At 50.0% G+C, this 22362-nt stretch overlaps 1 protein-coding gene across 1 annotated transcript in view; it reads right to left on the bottom strand.

The window, feature by feature from the left end:
- Window positions 1-22362, bottom strand: part of MCMBP (minichromosome maintenance complex binding protein) — a 176227-nt gene that overhangs the window by 62173 nt on the left and 91692 nt on the right. The window contains exons 7-8 of the mRNA XM_085602822.1: window positions 14113-14267; window positions 1412-1509 (exon numbers count right to left, since the gene is read on the bottom strand). Of these exons, the coding sequence (XP_085458948.1) occupies window positions 1412-1509; window positions 14113-14267 (253 nt within the window). The remainder of the gene's footprint in view (window positions 1-1411; window positions 1510-14112; window positions 14268-22362) is intronic.

The raw sequence follows: 22362 nt of genomic DNA, 5'->3' as shown, positions 1-22362 counted from the left end.
TGTTTTGATGGTCCTAGAGTGCGAGAAGTATGCCCAAACTAGAAGGGGTAGGGAAGAAAAATAAAATTGAGCCTTTGTCCTGGTGCATTGGGGGTTTTGGACAAGGATCACAAAATCAAAACTTACACCTCGATGAAAAACAACTGACATGTCCATGCCCACCACTTGATGGCAAGAGTGTGCAGAGCATGTGATCTACAGCATCAATTTCTACAAACCAATAGTTTCTCCATGGAGACTTCCTCGGAGCCGCTGCCCGGCATCTCCCTTGGCCCGACAATAGCAGACCTTTAATTGCTGCAAAACACCCACGCTCATCGGGTTGTTGTACATTTCTTAATTGGGACCCCGGTTTCGTTCCGCCAATTGTACCAGCCCCTCGTGGCCTCTGGACTTTATTCCCCTTCAAATCCAACTTGCTCACACACTTGTGTCTTGATGATGATCTCGAATTTATGAGATCAAAACGCCGTTGACCTTTTACAACCAAAACTCGCACATTGCTCTAATTTGTTTTGGAGTTTTGCTTACTGTTGTCAATACGATGTAATTTTAAATGTCACCAGCACCCCTCACTTCACGCACCTTTACTATATTCCTTTGTGAGCACCAGAACTATCACTTAAATAGCAAAAATTGATAATCCATTTATGCGGTCAATAAATGTGATTTAATTTCAACGGTGCGTCCCTGCACATATTGCATAACTCGTCCCCCGTGGAGTAAATTTTTATGATGATCTGACTAGCGCTCATTTAAATAATATTAGCCCAGGCTAACCAAAGACCCTAGTGAGCTCCTATGTACCATTGTTTCTTGTAATACATAGATTGCCCCTGGTCGGAATACTGGGGTACCCTTGTTCATGATAATATATGAGCATGTGATCTACAGCATCAATTTCTACAAATCAATAGTTTCTCCATGGAGAAAAAAAAGTGTATTTGCAAAGTGGGTGTGAATGGGATCCCAATGGGAATGTCACATGAACTTCCCCATAATCCACACGGAAACCTGTGCCTGGAGCAGCGTTCTATGCCGATTCCTGGAAAATGTTGTGAATCCCAGAACCTAGCAAATCTACACTTCTATGTAGGTATAAAGCTGAGAATGTGGAGTGTAGATTTACTGCTTTCTTTGTGAATCAGGACTAAACTTTTCAACTAATGCCTACTAGTAGAGATCTGAATAGGTGCAGTTTAACTGAATAAGCTGTGCACCTTGCACCTTAATCCACAAATACCAGTGCATACCACACAGAATGCATCCCCCAGGCCCCAATCAAGAGCGGATAACATGTGATTTATGCATTACTGACCATTTACTGTTCCTTATGATGGAGGATGTTGCCACATAATGTTCCACCAATCTAGGCCTCCTCTTGTATCCAGAAAATGATCCAGGCACTCACCTATCTTCACTGAGCCCACTCAAAACCGGATCCACTGAAAGAATGCCATACACCTCCAGTACATCGTTCAGCTTTAAGCCATCCCAGCTATCATACACCTGTGCACAGACAAGAAAACAATACTTAATTTTAGTGGGGGTAATTGAAATCTAAGACTCAAAAATTAAGTGTAAAAAACACAAGAGAAAGGGAAAAAAAAAAAAAAAAAAAAAAAAAAAAAAGACTATTTCGCAGTACAAAATACATTTGGCAAGGTTAGCATTTCAAGTGTCTCGATAGGCAGGTGTAGGGCAAATCAGCAAGAACTTGTGGTGTGTTCTACCAAGAGAAAGAAAAATTAAACAAATCTAGGTTGAAAGCTTAAGTTTGAAAAAAACTTTCTGCTGTTTTCCCCTGAGAGGTTTGAGACGGAATGGAAAAAATTGCCTATTTGTTTCAAAGCTGAAAGTCAGAATGGTTTCTGGTCCTTCAAATTATACATTTTTTTTAGGAAAGTACCGTTATGATGAAAACTCTAGACCAAGTCCAAAAGCTTATTTTCAAACACTTTAGTCTTTTTCCCTTAATCTATTAGATCAAACAAATGCTTTTTTTTCAACCTTTGAATTTCACGTTTGGTCTTTCTAAAAAAATAATTTCAAGATGTAACCTACTACACACTGACAACATGGTTAAAGGTAATAATAATGAAAATATGATAGAAGCTGTATTTCCTAATGCATTTTAGATTTCTTGAAATACAGCCCTGCACACATTTCAAACCTCTCATGGGGCACAGTAACAGAAATTCAAATATACACCTTTTGGGTGAGATTGATCAATTTCTTATCACCCTCTCTCCATGCTCAAACAGCACTACAAGAACTTGGGTTTAATACCAGCGAGCTGAATTTCACAGCTTCCACCAAATCTGGGTAATTTGACCCAATCAGGCTTTATACCATCTAAAAACACAGCATGTCCATGGCTCGAGTGCCCACAGAGTGTTCAGATACCGGCAGTGGCTTTAATTGACATGGAGAAGCCTTTTACACCGTAAAGTTGGGATTGAATATGCTACTTACCAGTATGCATCTGTTCTTGGCATGTAGGGCTGCTGACATTCATATCTGTGCATAGATCGCCGCCTAGTGTTGGGTCCGGATGTTTGCACGTTGTTGTCCTGGAAGAGTCTTCGAAGTATCCTTGGATAGGTGACTCCTCCCCTGGACTACAGTGCGCATGGGCATCCTCTCCATCCTCAGATTGTTTTTCGCCATTGTGGCAGTGATGGAGTAGATACAGAAAGTGATGACCATGCTTGCAGTAATTCTGAGAGCTGCAGCTGCGACAGGCGCCGGGGAGGAGGGAGGGCGATATGAATGTCAGCAGCCCTACATGCCAAGAACAGATGCATACTGGTAAGTAGCATATTCAGTTCGAGGCATGTGGGCTGCTGAATTCATATCTGTGCATAGAATACATAGCAGTGCCCTCTATTAGCGGCGGCTACCCGTGCCAGCTGCAGCGGTCTGAAAAAGTGTCTTGAGAACAGCCTGTCCTACAGCTGCCTGCTGTTTTGACTGCACATCTACACAATAGTGTTTTGTAAATGTGTGTGTAGTGGACCATGTGGCTGCTCTGCATATATCATGCAGGGGAATATTTCCTAGGAAGGCCATGGAAGCCCCCAACTTACGTGTTGAGTGGGCTCGTGGTGGAATAGTTAATGTGCGTTTTGCCTTTTGATAACAGATTTGAATACACTTAACTATCCATCTGGCTATCCCTGCTTTGGAGATGGCGTTACCTTTGTGGTGTGGGGCAAAGGCAACGAACAGTTGTTTTGTCTTCCTGAATGGTTTAGTCCTGTCGATGTAGTACATGAGGGCCCTCCGTACATCTAGTGTATGTAGTGCCCTTTCTGCAACAGTTTGTGGGTTTTGGAAGAAAACGGGCAGTTCAATAGTCTGATTCATGTGGAACTGCGATATCACCTTGGGCATGAATTTGGGGTTGGTACGTAGTACGACCCTGTTGGCGTGAACCTGAATAAATGGCTCTTGAACGGTTAGTGCCTGGAGTTCACTAACTCTTCTTAGGGAAGTGATCGCTACTAGGAAGGCCACTTTCCAGGTAAGGAATTGAATCTCGCATGAGTGTAGAGGTTCAAAGGGTGGACCCATCAGGCGTGTGAGGACCAAGTTGAGGTTCCACATTGGAGCCGGTGGGTGACTAGGTGGAATGACCCGTTTGAGCCCTTCCAAGAATGCTTTGATGGCAGGCACTCTGAATAGAGAGAGGTGCTGCCTGGTTTGCAGGTAGGCTGATATTGCGGTCAAATGGACACGTATAGAGGTGTACGCCAGATTGCATCGGTATAGGTGTAAGAGGTAACAGATGATGTTGTGGATGGATGCGTCCAGCGGGTTGATGTCATTATTACCGCAATAAATGACGAACCTTTTCCATTTGGCTGCATAGCAAGCCCTGGTAGTGGGTCTCCTGGCCTCCTTGATGATGTCCATACAGTCAGGTGGCAGGTTGAGATAGCCAAACTCTAGGACTTCAGGAGCCAGATCGCCAGGTTCAGCTGTTGCGGATCTGGGTGCTGAACCTCTCCATGGTTCTGCGTCAAATGCGCGGGTTTGATCCGCAGCCTTTGATGCGGCACCACGGAAAGTTCGAGGAAGGTGGTGTACCACGGCTGGCGTGCCCACGTGGGAGCAACTAGGACGAGTGTCAGGGAGTGTTGTCGTAGTTTGCGAGCCACCAGCGGTATCAGCGGCGCTGGGGGAAAAGCGTACGCAAATCTGCCGACCAGTTCATCCATATCGCATTGCCCTGCGACTGCGGATGTGGGAATCTGGCGGCGAAGCTTTGGCATTTTGCGTTTTCGCTTGTCGCGAATAGGTCTATCTCTGGATGACCCCACTGCTGGAAGTACGGTTGGAGTACTGATGGGTGTAACTCCCACTCGTGCATCTGGTGGCTGTGTCTGCTGAGCAGATCCGCCATCTGGTTGTCCTTGCCAGGGAGGTGTTCCGCCAGGAGGAACATGTTCCTCTGAATGGCCCACTTCCACATGCTCTGAGCCAGATGAGACAACTGTGGAGAGTGTGTTCCTCCCTGCTTCTGTATGTAGTACATGGCAGTCATGTTGTCCGTCCGGATCAACACAACTTTGTTGCACAGATGTACTTTGAATGCCTTCATGGCCAGGAAGATTGCCATCAGTTCCAGAAGGTTGATGTGCATCTTCTTCTGTTGTGTCGTCCATAGTCCCTGCACTGTGTAGTGGAGTACATGAGCTCCCCATCCCTGGAGAGACGCGTCCGCTGTCAGTACTATTTGCGGAACAGGCTCTTGGAACGGTCGGCCCTTGCAAAGGTTTTGTGGATTCCACCAATGCAGAGAGTTGTATGCCCGACCGCTCACCAACACTAGGTCTTTCAACTGTCCTTGAGCCTGATTCCACTGACGTGCTAGGCACTCCTGAAGTGGGCGCATATGTAACCTCGCGTGCGGGACTATGAAGATGCAGGAGGCCATCATGCCTATCAACTGCATAAACACTCGCGCTGGAAGCGAGTGATTGGGTTTGAACTTGGAGATCAGCAGTTGTATGCTGTTGATCCTCACTAAATTTGGCTGAGCTGTGGCCGCCAGAGTGTCTATAGTCGCACCTAGGTACTGTTGTACGTGTGCGGGCTGGAGATGGGACTTTGGGTAATTTAGTGAGAATCCCAGGCTGTGAAGAAGGTGAATGGTGCGGGACATGTGGCTTGCACATTGCTGGGCTGACTTCGCTTGAACGAGCCAGTCGTCTAGGTAGGGGTAGACGTGTATATGCTGCCTCCGTAAATGTGCTGCCACCGTAGCTAGGCACTTCGTGAAAACCCTGGGCGCTGTTGTCACGCCGAAGGGAAGGACTTTGAACTGATAGTGCTGCCCCTGAACAGTGAACCTGAGGTATTTTTTGTGTGAGGGGTGGATGGGTATGTGAAAGTACGCATCCTTGAGGTCCAGTGAGGCTAGGAAGTCTCCCTGCTTGAGAAGCGGGAGGACTTGCTGTAGGGTGAGCATGTGAAAGTGCTCTGAAAGAATGTACTGGTTCAGGGGTCTCAGGTCTAATATAGGCCTGAGCGACCCGTCCTTCTTTGGAATTAAAAAGTAGAGGGAGTAAACCCCCGTACCCTGCTCGTGGATGGGGACGACCTCTATAGCGCCTTTTAGAAGCATACTTTGCACCTCTTGCTGTAAGAGCGTTAAGTGCTCTGAGGACATAGGACGGTTTCTTGGTGGTATTGTGGGTGGAGTGGAGGTTAACTCCAGACAGTAACCGTATTTTACAATATCTTTGACCCACCTGTCCGTGGTGATGGAGTTCCACGTGGACAGGAACCTTTGTAGTCTTCCCCCGACAGGTGTTATGTGGTCGGGAGGAAGGGAGAGGGCGTCACTGCTTGTTCTTGGGGGAGGACCTAGTGTTGCCGTAGCCACGTCCTCTGCCCTTTGTACTGGAGCCACGATATCCACCTCGGGTGTTTTTATCGTAGGTGGTCTGTGTATTGCCTTTGTTATACGTTTGTTGTGACCCCTGTCCTCTACCTGCCCCCTTGTTTCCGGGGCGACGAAAGGAGCCGCTCCGAAAGGACTGAGTTTGGAGGGCGCCCATGGACTTTGCAGTGTCCGTGTCCTTTTTTATCTTTTCGAGGGTGGTGTCAACCTCTGGGCCGAATAAATAGTCGGGGTTGACGGGCTGGTTCAGTATGTTGTTTTGTACCTCTGGCTTGAATCCCGAGATTCGTAGCCAGGCATGTCGTCGCAGCATGACGCTTGTGTTTATGGCCCTGGCAGCCGTGTCTGCAGCATCTAGTGCACATTTGATGGAAGCATTTGTGAGTAGCTGTCCCTCTCTGATAAGAAGTTCTGCACCTTCTTTGAACTGGTCAGGGAGATGTTGGAGTAGTTGCTCCAATGTGTCATAGTGCGCTCTATCGTAGCGAGCGAGGAGCGCTTGAGTGTTGGCTATGCGCCATATGTTGGCAGCCTGGGCGGCAACTCGCTTGCCGGAGGTCTCTAGCACCTTGGACTCTTTGTCCGGGGGAGGAGCGTCACCTGTCGTTTGCGAGTGTGCCCTCTTGCGAGCATTCGCTACGACGATGGAGTCGAGTGGTAATTGTCCTTTGATGTAAGTAGGATCCCCAGGTGCTGATCTGTATTTTTTATCAATCCTGGGGTTTATCACTCGTGCCCTGGTGGGTTCCTTGAAAATGTCCTTAGCTGGTTTGAGGACCCCCTTCAGCATTGGCAGAGTTTTTACATGTCTTTCTGAGGATGCAAAAGTGTCCATTAGAAAGTCATCCTCGATGGTATCTGAGTGAAGCTGTACCCCATGGTTATTTGCAGCACGTTCAATAAGAGCGTTGAACGCCGCAGTATCCTCCGTGGGAGATGTTTTTGCCCCATAGAGTTGTGGGTCCTGTGTATCGAGAGGTGCACTGGGGTCTGCAGGGTCGCCCCATGTTTGATCAGGGTCCTGCTGGTCATCAGGGTCTGTGTCTACATGGTAGGGTGCTTGGTCATCCATGTAGTCCTCCAATGCATCCGTGTCGGAGCGTGTGGGGGAGAACCGGTGTGGATCCTGGTAGGAGGAATGGAACGGTTCATAAAGGAGAGGTTCCGATTCCACAGGCAGCTTCCTTTTTAGTGGGATCCTGAAAGGGTCCAATGGCGGTTCCGAAGTTATCCTTCGGTCGTGGAGAATCAGCCTGCCAGTGTCGGCGTCGATGACACGTGACGGAGACGCCTCGTCCGGTGGAACCGGGGGCTGGGTAACCCGTGTCCTGAGTTGGAACATCTTCGGGATTGTTGACGGAGGCAAGCCGAAGGTAATGTTGGCTGGCCCCGTAGAGGTTGCTGGAGCTCCGATCGGGCCGGAACCCGACGGGTCTTTGAGGGTCGCCGTGGTTTTGTTGCTTTGCGTCGCAGCAGGCCGCACCTGGGGCGTCTTTGAGGCTTTGGCACCGGGCAGGTTTGTAGAGCCGGGCGTGGATTTTTTCGGTGCCGGCGGGTCCTCGAGTCGAGGTGTGGAGATCACCGTCGACGTCCTCGATACGTGAGGCATCGGCGTCGTCGAGGGAGCGACGCGAGGCGAAGCAGGCGGTATTGCCCTCGGTGTCGTTGGCGTCGGCAGCCGAGTAGGTTTCTCGGTGCCGATGGCCTTTTTCCGTTTGTCGACTCCGATGTCGCCCGATTCCAGTTCGGCACCGAAGGCCCTCTTGGTGCGGTCGGTGCCGACGCGTTGCGCTGACGTCGAAGGCGTGGAAGGCCTCGATCCGACCAGCGCCACTTTCAGTTTCGGTTTCGTATGAACCGGAGCAGCTTTCGGTTTCGGTTTTGTGGTAGGGAAACCAGCTGGCTTATGCGGCAATGGCTGCTGCTGAACGTCCGAGGCCGGGCCCGAGGGCGGGGCCGAAGAACTACGGGATGGGTCTCGGGTAAGGCCCGAAGGCGATCCCTCGACCGGAGCCAAAGGCTGTGGCGCTGGTGTTTCTTCGGTTTGAACAGGTAGGCCTTGTTCATCATTGGAGCTACTCTCTTCGGCCCCTAAGGCCTCCTCGTCGTCTCCTACCTCGGTGTCGTCTTCACCTCTGTGGAAGAGTGACTCGTCGCCCTCGTCCGATCCGGGGTCGTGTTCGGAAACGGGACTGGAGGGTATGACTTCTAATTCTTCGACGTCGGCCTCGTCGAAGATGTCTGTTGGGGCCGGTGCCGCGTGCCGCGCCTCGAGTCTCGCCGCTCTTCGGTTCCTTAGAGTCTTCTTGGAACGGAACCGGGCACAGGCCATGCATGTCGATTCGTCGTGGTCCGGCGAAAGGCATTTGTTGCACACCGGATGGACGTCGATGTGTGGGTACTTCGCATTGCATACCGGACACCTTTTGAATGGCGTCCTGGATTCCATCGTCGAAGTAGTCGATGGACAGGTAAATGCGAAAGAAGTCGGTGCTGAAAGTTAGTAAACTAACAAAATGGTATCGAAACCCGATCGATAAACAGTACCGACGCGAACTAAAGGCCTTTTGGCCTCGACCAAATATTTTCCTAACTTGAGCTAAGATAGCACATCCGAACCCAATGGCGGAAAAAAACAATCTGAGGATGGAGAGGATGCCCATGCGCACTGTAGTCCAGGGGAGGAGTCACCTATCCAAGGATACTTCGAAGACTCTTCCAGGACAACAACGTGCAAACATCCGGACCCAACACTAGGCGGCGATCTATGCACAGATATGAATTCAGCAGCCCACATGCCTCGAACACATGTTTACCATTGCTGAAAGAGAAGGGATTCGGAATGAGAATAATGTGGTGGATTCAACTGCTATACCTCACAGCCAGGATTTAAACAGGAAAAATATTTCTATGGGTCATGGCCCATTTACCGAGGCAGGCATTGGGGTGGTCCCTTTTCTCTCCTCGTGTACACCTTAGCCATGGAGCCCCTTGCAACAGAGTTCTAACAGATGATCACAAGGGTGGGATAGGGGAACATGACAGGGTAATACATGTGTATGCTCTCCATCTATGCAGATGATACATTGCAGAGCTTCAGAGATGCAGGGAGCAACTTTAACAGGCTCTGCAATTTATCCGAAAACGTTGTACATGTATCAGGCCTGAAGTTAAATAAGGTTAAGTTTGGCTTACACACTCAGAAGCCGATGGACCGGCTTGGCACTGTAGATCTGACTTGCCTCTTTCTTTAATATTTTTCAAACACTTCTTGTTATTGATTATATAGTAAAGAGCAAAAACAAACCTAAAAAACAATCTAAATGCAAGGGCATTACATTAGCTAATGATGTGGTTACAGCCGCCAAATGACCGGTCTCTTTCTTAGCAGTGTACCACAGACACAGACCTCTTTCTGGCAACCTGACATGGGTAATCTAGCCAAAATGATAGCCCTGCCTCCATACATTTTCGCTGTGACCCCAATACACAAACCTAAAAACATACCGGATGACAGAATACCATTCTCAGATTTCATATGCGGTGGAAACAGGCACAAAACCTTGGTAAGCAACTTCAACTAACATTGTCGGAGGCCGAGCTAAGAGCCCAGATTATGCACTGAATTACCTGACTGCCCAACTCTAGTGGGTGGCTAGGTGGTTCGGGTCGGTGGGGGTGATGTGTGACTGATATGCATCACCAAATACTATTGTAAAGTAAAACAAAAGCACTCTTGGTGACAAACATCCCTACCAACTGACCCCAACATCATGAGGGACAAGTTTATGTTTTCTTTTTTAAAGCCAAAAGCTTTTTGTATGTTGGGATTTAAAGGTCTATACTTTTTTTTGGTCAAATATTTTTATTAACGTTTTCTTTTTTGTAACATATCGCATGATAGTACATTTAAATTGACTTAATTTCGAATGTTTGAAACATTTATAATTATAGTTGTCTGTCTGGGATGACATCTAACTTATACACAGTATCATACAGAGTCCATTCCATGGATATGTAGTGTTTGCGTATTCCTTTAATTTCCTCCGCCCAGATTGCCTCCTCTTCTGATGCTGCCCATTTGCTCACTGCTCCCACCCAGGCTGCTATCGGGGTCCCGTAGGGGCCCGCCAGTGCCTAGCTATTTCTCTTTTTGCTATTAATATTGCAAACAATGCAAAACTGATTTGTACTTTGTGTTTCCGCCTTCTGAATATTTCGAGTGCGCAGGCCTCCCATCTGTTCATGTCGGATAGACACGTGAGGTCTCTTAGTGTCTCATGGATAGTGTTCCAATATGATTGTATTGTGGGGCATGTCCAAAACATGTGTTGAAAGTCTGCGTCCGGTGATTGACATCTGGGGCATAGGAACTGAGTGGTAGGGTAATATCGCTGAAGACGCGCTGGCGTTTGATACGCTCTGTGTAATATGTAAAATTGTATGTTTCTAAATTGCGCGTTGTGGGACATCTTTTTGGGGTATTCGACTGCTGTCTCCCATTCTTTTTCATGTAGCTGGCGCCCCAGTTCTTCCTCCCACGTTGCCCGCAGCGCATCTAGTGGTTTGCTTATGAGCTCCCGTATGGCTTTATAAAGCCAGGTGAACAGGCGCCGGCCCATTTCCATGTGGATGATTGTGTGTATGACCAGGTGAGTTGTCGGTTCATCTTCTGTCAAATCAGGACATGGAAGGTAGCTTGCTATGATCTGCCTATGGAGTAAGAATTGTCCGAAGGGAGGAGGTCAAATTCATCCATTATCTGGTGGAACAGCCTTAGTTGTCAGTCCTCGAACAGGGATTCTCTCTCAGATAGTGAGTGCTCTGTCCATATGCGTAGCATACGGGTTGTGTAGTACGCCTCTCGTCTGGGCCATCCTATCCAGGGCAGCAGAGGAGAGTAGAAAGGCGTCCCTGTGGACATACGATGTATCCTCTACATGAATTTACGAGCCACCAACACCTGTTTTGGATATGTATGCCACAGCAGTAGCAATCGGCGGATTTCCGGAGTTGGTATAGGGCCTGTCGCTGTGTGGGTCTCCCCTATGTGTTTGCCCGCCATCCAGTAGGACAGCCACTGTAGTTGCGCTGCCAAGAAAAGTATGCTTAAAAGGAAGGTGCACCCAGCCCTCCCTGGTCGGTGGGCATTTTTAGCTTAGCCAATGCGATTCTATGTCTCCCTGCTCCCCAGATTAGCGAGCTGAGTAGGGAGTCCAAGTCCCGGAAAAAGGCTCGAGACGGGATAATGGGCAAATCTGTAAAGTGATATAATAGTTGTGGAACTATTATCATCTTGGCCTAGGCCACACGCCCTATTGGGGCTAAAGGAAGGTTCTTCCAGAATCCCACCGCTGACCTAATCCCAGCCAGTGCTTTGTGGCGATTGCTTTCAAATATATCCGATGGGGAGAGATACAAGTGAACCCCTAGATACCAGGGGGCGCTTGCGCTCCAGGCTATGCCCTGCTCTCCTATCCTAATGTCCCAAGGAGTAAGGCTGGAGTGCAGCGGATATATTGTAGATTTGTCCCAATTCACTGAGTCCTGATGCCTTTGCGAATTCGAGTGTTGCCCATATGGACGTCGGGTCTGCTGTGATGTCCCGTACATATATCAATAGGTCGTCTACATACATGGATACGCTATGTGTAATGCCCGCTATGGGGCTGCCCCAATTTTCTCCCTCCAGGCATAATCGTATTGCCAGGGGCTCGACCGCTAGGGCAAATAGTAGAGGCTAGAGTGGGCAACCTTGCCTCGTACCTCTCTCCACCTTAAAGGAGGGTGATACGCATCGCCCCATGCATATTCGAGAGGTAAGTTTAGTGTACAGGAGTGGTGGGTATGCTATGAGAGTTGGATCTATCCCTATCCGTTGAAGGACCGTACATAGGTATGGCCATGTGAGTATCAAATGCCTTCGAGGTCTAAGACGAGACAGGCCGCTCTGGGGAATGTGGCAATCGCTTGATCTTGTACATGGAATAGTCAGCGTAAATTTTGGGATGCGTTTCTCCCCAGAACAAATCCACATTGTTAAGGGTGGACCAGTGGCCGCAGTATTTGCGCATTTCGGTCCGCCAATATCTTCCCCAGCATCTTCCAATCAGCTGAAAGCAGCGTGATGGGTCGATATGAGGCCAGCTGTTTTGGGTCTCGGTTTGGTTTTGGGAAGGTTAATAGGACGGATTCCCTAAGGGATCCTGGGAGCTCTCCCTTTTCTAGTGAGCCTGTGAACATTTCCACGAGGCGTGGAACCAGCAATGAGGAGAAGGTTGCATAGTATTGCAGGGGGAAACCATCCATCCCTGGCGCTTTGTTACGTGCTAGGGCGTGGATTGCTTGGGTAATGTCCGTTGACTGCATCTCCGTGTCTAGTGCAGTTCTCTGTTGCTGCAATTTGTGCTATTGTCAGTGGGTTTAGGAATTGTTACATTACCTCCTGTCTAATCTGTACTGGATTTCTGTATACCTTAGTGTAGTATTGTTGGAACAGCTGCAGTATTTCTGTTTGGGATCGGACTAAATTACCAGTTGGATCTAGCACTTCAATGATTGGTTTTAACTCTGTGTCCTGTCTAGCTAGCCAGGCTAAGAGTGTCCCTGTTTTATCCCTTATAGTTGTATCTGCGCAAATCTAAGTCAGCGGCTGCGTACATGGTTTTCGCTTCTGCCACCTGAGCTAATGTCGCAGTGTTCGCATCTTCTGTTTTTTGTTAGGACTGCTAGCTTTGTTTCAGCTTGTGTTATGCTCATTCCAGTGTCCTCTTAACCCCTACCATTTGTTTTATACTCCCCCCGGGCCACTACTTTGAACGCATCCCACTCTACCAGTTTGGATGTTCCTGCAATATTAGAGAAATATTCCTGTATGCTTTGCTCTTGTTCGTGTTTGAATACCTGGTCCGCCAGACATTCCCGTGGTAGTCTCCAGGTGGGTACTGGTGGGTGGGGAGGTTTCCATTGTAGACTTAGTATATGGTGTCATGATCAGAGAGGACCTGTCCTAGGTAATCAGAATGCTGAATTTTGGGGACTAGCGTCGCTGTGCATAGAAAGCTATCTAGTCTTACCCGTAGATTGTGTGGGATGGAGTAGAACGAGTATAGTCTGGTTTGTGGAGGACAAGCTCTCCATGCGTCTGTGCGTGCCCAGTGTGTGACCCATGTTTGATATCATTCTGTTTGTCGGTTATCCCTCTAGGAGTCCCTCAAAGAGGGCATACCTCCCCCTGTCCACCGTTCCCCTGAGTTCTTGAAATAGGATTCCCGGTCTGACCCAGTTCAGTGCCCCTCGTGCGTAGGCAGAATATGATGTGGCACATATAGTCCCATGCCATCTGGTACGTAGTTTGTCTATTTCCTGAGCAGTTAAGTGTATCTCTTGTAACAGAGCAATCTGTGCGTTTTGGCGTTTGGTGTAGGAGTAACAGCGTACCACTTACTTGGTGGTAAAGGTCTATACTTGTGATGAAATAAGTAAACCTAGAAGTTCCATCATCCAAAGTGGTGATGTCTAAAATGCTAGGATGGCTTAATACCCTTAAGACACAGGCAATTGGATAGTTATGGTTGAAACTTGCACACTAGGCAGTGTCTAGTTCTGATCATCATCTGTACAAATTCCAGACTCTCACACCCAGATCAATACGTAACAGGCTGCATCTGAAGATAACCAAGTAACTGGCACATTTACGGTCAGTTCACCGCTGAGCCAATGAGACATCTTGATGGGTGATAAACAGTCCATCTTTTAACCTGCTTTCTTCTAGAAATGGACAAGCATTTAATTTATGCAACACCTCAAGTTGCAGTCAGTACATACTTTTAAAACTTATCACCACGATACAACTATCGGTGTAGACGATGGAAGTACCACAGTTAGTAAGAAACGGGGACTCCTGAGAACTGCTGCCTAGCTATCCACCAGGTGAATTTAGTGACACGCCTGTTTTACTGGGTGAATTTTAGACTGTATTTTACTTTGGTTTTGATCAAAAGAAACTATATGTTGAAAAAGGACAGGCATTAGAACTATGCCTGCGAGATAATGAAAGTCCAGTCTGTACTGCACAATGATTCCAGAAGCCACTTTTGAAACAGCAATTCATGTAACATTAACAGCTATATTTTGTTTTATATTGAGGTAATCTAAAGAATAATCCCACTATTCATTCACCTACCTCATCATTACCTTACCTTTACCAGGCAGGCTGGACCCTTCTCCCCTGGAAGGGGGAAGTTGAGGTTGAGTGGAGCAGAACAGTTTGGGGTGACTTGCGGCTGTTGCTGTGTGGGAGCCTCCTTTTCCAGCCGCTTTGTCTCTCCATACCCATGGTTTTCATTCAGGTTCCCTGTAGGACATAAAGAGGAATACGTATGTATAAGCTATTTTCCTGTAAATAAGATACATATGCCCACAGATTCCACATCCAGAAATATTCCTGGGACCTTAGTTAATTTAATTCAGCTCTACTGACAGACACTGGGAAATGCCAGAGTGACTCCAACAATGGCATAGTCACTGGAAGCAGCAGACATAGGCTACAGGGATGAGAAGAGCACAGTATTAAGACATATGTGACCATTATTATTCATAAAGGCCCCAAGCTATTTGCTGGCTGTAAGATATGTCAGATGACCCACTCAGTGAAGGGTAAGAATGTTTTGGCCATGGCTTTATTGAACTGCAGATCACTCCCGAGCCATACTTTAGAAATCTACTTTCTTTTACAAGACCATGACTTGGATATTCTGTTTTTGACCGAAACTTGGATTACATCTGGCTCTGGGGTGGATATGGTTCGTGCCCTTCCTCCAGGCTTACTAATATACCATCTGGATAGGCCTCTGGGGCGAGGGGGCGGCATAGCTATTATATATAGAGACACTTCTGTGTGTAGGGCTCAGACGGGGGGGGGGGGGGGGGGGTGGCAGACTGCGAGAGTTGCCAGTTTTCCTTACGGATTTCTGGTACGGTGTCGGTATCAGGTCTACTGGTTTACCGCCCGCCAGGCTGCGTTGGTAATTTTGGTTCGGCTCCTTGGTACACATGCGAGTTGAGATCCCTTAGGAGGGGTTGCAAGCGGAGGGAGAGGGCGTGGAGAAAGGAGGGGAGGGAAATCAGACGAGAGGAGTATCGCTCGGCAATTAGAGTTTATAAATCTGCCCTCCGCCATGCTAAGGCCCAATTTTTTGAGGAAAGAATAAAAAGTGCCTCTAACTCATCCAGAGAGACCTTCAGAGTGTTAAAGGAACTTCTTACAGTTCCCGTGCCCTTGGTAACTCATGACAACCCTGGTGAGAAATGCGAGGAATTGGCCAACTACTTTCATAGGAAAATTGAGAATATTTTAAGTGCGCTGCCCCAGGCTTGCCAGAGAATAGACACTGGCAGCCAGGTTCGAGGAGCTTCTGTCCATTTGGACTCCTTTGGGGTAGTCTCAGTGGACGAAGTCCTTAAGGAAATAGGCTTCATGAAGAGCGGCTCGCCCAGGGATCCGGTGCCGATGAGATTCCCTAAGCAGGCAGCAACTAAGATTGCTGCTCCGATTACGGAGCTTATCAATGCCTCCCTTGCCCAGGGTCTGGTGCCACCCAGCTGGAAGAAAGCAGTGGTTGAGGCGCTTCCAAAAAAGCCAAATCTAGATCCAGCTGACTTGGCAAATTTTAGGCCTATTTCCCTGCTTCCTGGACTTAGTAAAATTGCTGAAAGATTAGTAAACCGTCAGTTGTCGCACTTCATGGAGACCAATGGCCTGCTGCGAGACTCCCAAACTGGTTTTCGACCTGGTCAGGGCACCTATACCGCTGTTCTGGCAGTCGTTGAGGAAGCTAGGAGCATTCTGGATGCAGGAGGATCAGTGGCAGTGATCCTCCTGGACCTGAGTGCGGCCTTCGACACTCTGAACCATCAAGTGTTGATTCAACGGCTGTCAGGTATAGGGGTGACGGGTGTCGCTCTGAAGTGGCTTATATCATTTCTTCATGACCGGACGTACCAAGTTTGGGAAGGCGGCGAACGGTCAGCGTCTATCCCCCTTCAGTGTGGTGTGCCACAGGGCTCTTCTCTCAGCCCCACATTGTTCAATGTATATATGGAGGATGTGGTGGCGCCATTTGGTTTTAAAATCGTCAGCTATGCCGACGACACGCAGCTGGTGGTCGCTCTTTCCCATCTTGAGGATGACCCTGATTCGCTGCGTTCCTGCATGTCCAAAATCCATACCTGGATGTGTGAGTCGGCTTTAAAGCTGAATGGCTCAAAAACCGAATTAATATTGCTAGGGAACATAGCCCCTTCTCTCCCTTTGACTAGCTGGCCCAGCTGTATGGGAGTTCCTCCGAGTCCCAGGAAGGAGATCAAGAGTTTGGGGATTTGGTTGGAGCAAGATCTCTCGTTCAGGACTCAGGCGAAGAAGACGGCGGGAGTCTGCTTTGGCCTTCTCCGTTCTGCGCGCAAAGTCATCCCCCTGCTTCCATGGGCATCTAGGAAGTTGCTTATTCAGGGGCTTATTGTATCCAGATTAGACTTTAGCAATACCATTTTCCTGGGCGCTCCGGAAGCGACTCTCAACAAACTCCAGCAGGTTCAAAATGCTGCTGCAAGGCTGCTTATGAACACTCCAAGGATGCAGTCAGCTAAACCCGCATTGAAGGCCCTGCACTGGTTGCCGGTGCGAGAAAGGGTCAAATTTAAGGCTCTATGCACAGCGCATAAAATTCTGCAGGGGAAGGGATCCCCATTCTGAGGAATTTAGCTGTGCCTTATAAGGCCAATAGAGACCTTCGCTCCAACCAGAAATACTTGCTCCACGTTCCCAGAGTGAAAAGGGCGCAGGCTGGTGGACGTAGATTTTCGGTTAACATAGCCCACCTGTGGAATGCTCTCCTGATGGGTCTCCGTTCTGAAACGTGTATGTGTCGGTTTCGGAAACTTCTGAAAACTCTTCTTTTTCCTGCTTGACGTTTGTGACCTTTGAGCTGCTTTTTTGGTTGTTTGCCCTGGACAAGCGCTGGGATGCCCTAGGGTAACTATGCGCTATATAAAAAACGCATTCATTCATTATCTAATTACCAAACAGTCAGTCTAAACTCATGTGACAAATAACACAATTCACGTAATTAAGTAGAACAATCAGTCAACATTCAGAAGCCTCGTTTGAAAAGATGCACCCTTACTGTGTCCAAACCAGTTAAGAAGGTAATGAGTCAATTACTGCTAAACAAGAACACCTGATTATTGTATCATCAAAAGGCAGTACCAGCTTTCAACTGTCAGTTTGGTAAGTACAATGCAGGTATGTGGTAACATCATGCATAGGCTAAAAGGTAACTATGATGATCCATTTCCAAATAAAGCCCACAGAGAGTAATGTTTACAAATGGAGGAAGTTCAAGAAGGTTGCCAACCAAGGTGATGCTGTGCCTGCACACTAACCCCAAAATAAGACCAGATGTTTCTCCTGGACATTCTAAGAATCCAAAAGCCAGATCCAAGGATTTAAAAGGACTTTATCAAGGTAGTAAAAGTTAGAACTCTTGATTCTACCATGAAGAACAATCTGAACAGGTGGAATGTTTATGGAAGGGTAGGTAGGTGAAAACCTCTTCTCACAAAATAAACATTGCTGCAAAGCTTAAGTCTGCAAACAGCACCTTAAAGAATCACTAGACCTTCTTCCATCGCAAGATCGCAGACGAACAAGTTACTTACCTTCGGTAACGATATATCTGTAAGAAACATTAGTTAGATTCCTTACCCTTATTCCTTACCTTAAAATATCCCCAGGCGTCAGGCAGGATCTGGAAAGAATTTGTCAGCAATACCCTAGCGCGTCGCTAGGCGTCTTCTTCGGCTCTGTGTCAGTCATCGGCGTCGTGATCGCCGGGATGACGGAGTACTTAGACGCCACCCTCACGCGCGGACGTCAGTTCTTGTACATAGCTTCCGCGCCAGGAACGCAGAGCTATGCAAGAGACAGACACTGGTGCCATGAATCTAGGGCCCTGAAAGGGATGACCTTAACCCTAGATATCAGTTCGCAGAGCGGGGAGGATGGGTGGGGCAGTAAGGAATCTAACTAATGTTTCTTACAGATATATCGTTACCGAAGATAAGTAACTTGCTCATCTGAAAGAAATAAGTTAGTTAAATTCGTTACCTTAGAATAGATACCCCAGCAATACCAACCCCGGTGGTGGGTCTGCGAACCAAGATCACACCAGGAAGTCCTGGAGAACGGAACGACCAAAGAAGCCGTCTCTCCGGACTTGGCTGTCCATGCAGTAATTCTTGGCAAACGTGTGCAGCGAGGCCCACCTTGCTACCTGACAAATGTCCAGCAGAGGGACTCCCCGTCCCAGGGCAGTAGTAGCCTCTGTGGCCCGAGCGGAATGGGTCCTCAGCCCCACAGGGGGTTCCTTCTTAGCCAAGGAATAACAGGCCTTAATGCACAAAACGACCCACCGAGAGATGGTTCGCTTGTGCACTGCCCGCCCCTTCTTAGCGCCCACGTAGCCAACAAAGAGTTAGTCGTCCACCCGGAACTGTTTACTCGGTCCAGATAGAAGGACAGCGCTAGTTTTGGGTCCAGACGGTGGAGCCTCTCTTCCTCTTTCGAGGGATGCGGAGGCAGAAAGAAGGTGGGCAGTGTAACAGACTGGCCAATGTGAAAAGCAGTTCCACCTTAGGGAGAAAGGAAGGACGAGTCCTGAGAACAACCTTGTCCGGATGGACGGAAAGGAAAGGAGGCTTAGAAGATAGAGCCTGGAGCTCACTCACCCGTCTAGCAGAGGTGATGGCAACCAGGAAAGCAGTCTTAATAGTCAGAAGACGAAGAGGACAATTATGAAGTGGCTTAAAGGGAGCGCACATCAGATAGGTTAACACCAGGTTCAAATCCCACTGAGGCATTACGAAAGGGACAGGAGGAAACATATGAGTAATGCCTTTAATTCCAACGCGCAGAACTGATGACATTGCGCGTTCTCTTCGGTGGCGAATAGATATAACCAAGGCACTCCCCACTGTCGAAAGAGCCCTTGCGCCACGTCCGAGTTCAGACGCCATTCGTGATCCATCATGCACCGACGGCTGAGTTCGTCCGCCCTGGCTTTCAGAGAGCCCACCAGGTGTTGAACCACCAGAGTGATGCCCTGATGTTCCAGCCATGTCCAGAGGCGCAGAGCCTCCTTAAAGGGTCCACGACCCCACCCCGCCCAGTTTGTTGCAATACCACATGGCGGTGGTGTTGTCCGTGAACACCTGCACTACACTTCCCCGAACACGGGGAAGGAATGTCTTCAGTGCAAGTCGGATCAGCCGCAGCTCCAATAGGTTGATATGGAGCTGGGACTCCGCCGGAGACTAGAGGCCTCTGATCTCCGCCTCTCCCATGTGGCCCCCCGACCCCAGGAGGGACGCATCAGTCACCACTACGTGCTCCGGTTGGGATAGGGCGAGGGATCTGCCACTGACCCAATCGCGGTCCATGAGCCACCACTGCAACTGTCTTGTAGTGCCCTCTGAGATCAAGGCCTGGTCGGACAGGTTGCCCCGATGCTGGGCCCACTGAAACTTCAGGTCCCACTGCAGAGCCCGCATCCGCCACCTGACGTGATGTACCAGCAGGATGCAGGAGGCCATCAGACCAAGTAGCCGCAGCACCAACCTGACCGAAACCCGGAATGAAAGCTGAAAGATTGGAATCAGAGCCTGAATATCTCAAACCCGCTGTTCCGGAGGATAGAACCGGAACTGCGCCGAGTCCAGAACCGCTCAGATGAAAAGGAGCTTCTGGGAGGGACTCGGATGCGACTTCGGCACGTTGATGGAATACCCCAGCAAATGCAGGAGGTCGGCCGTTGTCTGGAGGTGGGAGACGACTGCCTGGGGCGAGCCAGCCTTCAACAACCAGTCGTCGGGACAGGGGAAGACTGGAACCCCTAATCTGCGCAGATGAGCTGCGACCACCACCATCACTTCCGTGAACACCCGAGGGGCACTGGTGAGCCCGAAGGGAGCACAGTAAACTGAAAGTGCTCGTGGCCTACCGTGAACCGCAGGTAACGCCGGTGCGCCGGCAGGACGGGGATGTGGAAATAAGCTTTCTGCAAGTCCAACGCTACCATCCAGTCTCCAGGGTCTAGGGCAGCCAGAACCTGAGCCAAGGTGAGCATCTTGAACTTCTCCTTCAGGAGGAAGGTGTTGACGGTCCTGAGGTCCAAGATAGGGTATAGGCCCCCTTTGTCCTTCTTGGGAACCAGAAAGTAGTGGGAATAACAACCCCGACCTACATCTGGGCCAGGAACGCGCTCGATGGCCCCCCTTGGCCAAGAGGGCCGTCTCGAAGGGGAGTGAGTTGCCCCTTTGACGATTTGCTGCACCCACCTGTCCGATGTGATGGTACACCAGTGGAGCAGGTGATGGCGAACTCTGCCTCCCACTGGCGTTGAATGGGCCTGAAAGCTCGGACTAGGAAGGCTTTGAGGCAGATGCTGCTGGGGTAGTAGATGTGGGCTGACCGGCTCTGTCCCCCCGCTCTGCCTCGGCGGAATCCACGTCCGCGACCGCATTGAGGCTGATTCTGTGGCTAGACGGATGTGAGGGGGCGCCCCTTCCTTGGCCACGAAAACGGCGAAAAGCGGAAGTTTGCGGGCACGGGCCGAGAGGCCCAAGGACTTGGCCGTAGCCCTGGAGTCCTTAAAGCGCTCCAGCGCACTATCCGCTTTGTCGCCAAAGAGGCAATGGCCATCGAAGGGCATGTCCATGAGGGTGCTCTGGACATCCCCGGAGAAATTCATGGACGTCAGCCAGGCGTGGCGATGAATCGCCACCGTGGTCGCAATTGCCCTACCTAGCGAGTCTGTTGTGTCAAGCCCACATCGTATCGAGTAACGTACCGCATCCCGCCCCTCTGCAAGAGCCTGGGCGAGCCATGTCTGGGCCTCCTCCGGACACTGGGGCAGCACGTCCGCCACCGTATCCCACAAAGAGTGGGTGTAACGGTCCAAAAAGCACGTGGGGTTGATAGACCGCAACCCCAAACTAAGGGAGGAGAACACTTTCTTTCCAAACTGTTCCAACCTTTTGGATTCCCGATCCGGGGGAGCGGACGGAAAGGCAGTCTGGGAGGTAGAGGCCTGGATAACCAGGCTCTCAGGCGTGGGGTGCACCAACAGAAAGCTGGGATCGCCCGGGGCGGTGGCGCCGGGCTACGTTCCGGTCCACAGGAGGGACTGTGGAGGGCTTGGAACAGGTGCCCATCAGAACGTCCGTCAGTGCTTCATTGAACTGCAGCAGAGGCTCCGAGGAGCTTACCAGCAGTTGAAGCACTTCAGTGAGGAGGTTAGTCCTCATGGCCACTGCAGGGAGCTCTAGCTGAAGAGCCTCGGCAGCCCTGAGCAGCACCACAGAATAGGTAGCACCCTCCTCCGTAGCCACAGAAGGAAGAGAGATGAAGCCAGTGTCAGGGGAGGTGTCAAGACCACTGGCATCCCCCAGCTCTTCTGCCCAGTCCTGAGAGAACTGGCACTGCTGTGCCAGAGGATCCTCAGACCCCTCCCAGTCGTCCCCGTCATCCGACTCCTGGTAGACAGGTGGAAAGGTCGGAGCCGGGCGGAAGATGAATCTGTCATCCATCGGCGCAGGATACGGCGCTCCGTTGGCGGGACTAAACCTGGGGATGACGACGTCCGAAGACGGCGCCGGAGGTGGCACCGCAGGGGGTCGGTGCCGACAGAAGTTTCGGAAGGTCAACCAGCGTCGACTGGGATCCAGGCCTGGATCCCCCGCGGGCCTGCGGCGTCGGGACCGAAGCCGCCGGCTCGCTAGGCCCCCCCAGTCGGACCTGCGGGGCCCGAAAGCGCCGGCAGGCCTCGACGGCAGAGCGAGACTCCTCATGGCCACGAGGAAGTCTCGGATCTTCGGAGTCGCATCGGGCCACGGGACCGGAGGGTATGGGGCCAGATGCGACTCTTGCGGCTCCAACAGAGCCGCGCGGGTGGTGCCACCCGATCCCTCAGCCGAGTCATCTCTTCGACTTCTTGCTGTGCCTCGACTTACCAGAATGCGAGGACTTGGACCCCGACGAGCGGTGATGGCTGCGGCTTTGCGACTGGTCCCTCGACCTCCTCCTCGACCGGGACCTTGAGCGGCGCGGTGCCGACACTAGAGCAGCTTGCGGGACTGCTCCCGCCTAGCCTTCGAGGTCAAGGCTCTGGCAGTCGAGGCATGACTCGGCATCGTGGTCGGCCCCAAGGCAGTAGAGACTCCGGCGGTGGTGATCCGTGACCGACATCAGGCGGTGACAGGTATTGCACGGCTTGAACCTGGGCATCCCTACCGGCACCAGAAGTCTAGGTCGACTCGAAATAGGAACCAAACAAAAAAAAAGTTCTCAAAGTGATAAAAAGGGTATGCTCTTCCCAGATCTGCGGAAAAAAGAT

Source organism: Triturus cristatus, chromosome 1_2, assembly GCF_964204655.1.
Source record: "Triturus cristatus chromosome 1_2, aTriCri1.1, whole genome shotgun sequence".
Lineage (NCBI taxonomy): Eukaryota > Metazoa > Chordata > Amphibia > Caudata > Salamandridae > Triturus > Triturus cristatus.
The sequence above is the reverse complement of the archived record's forward strand: the minus strand, read 5'-3'. Positions and strand labels throughout refer to the sequence as shown.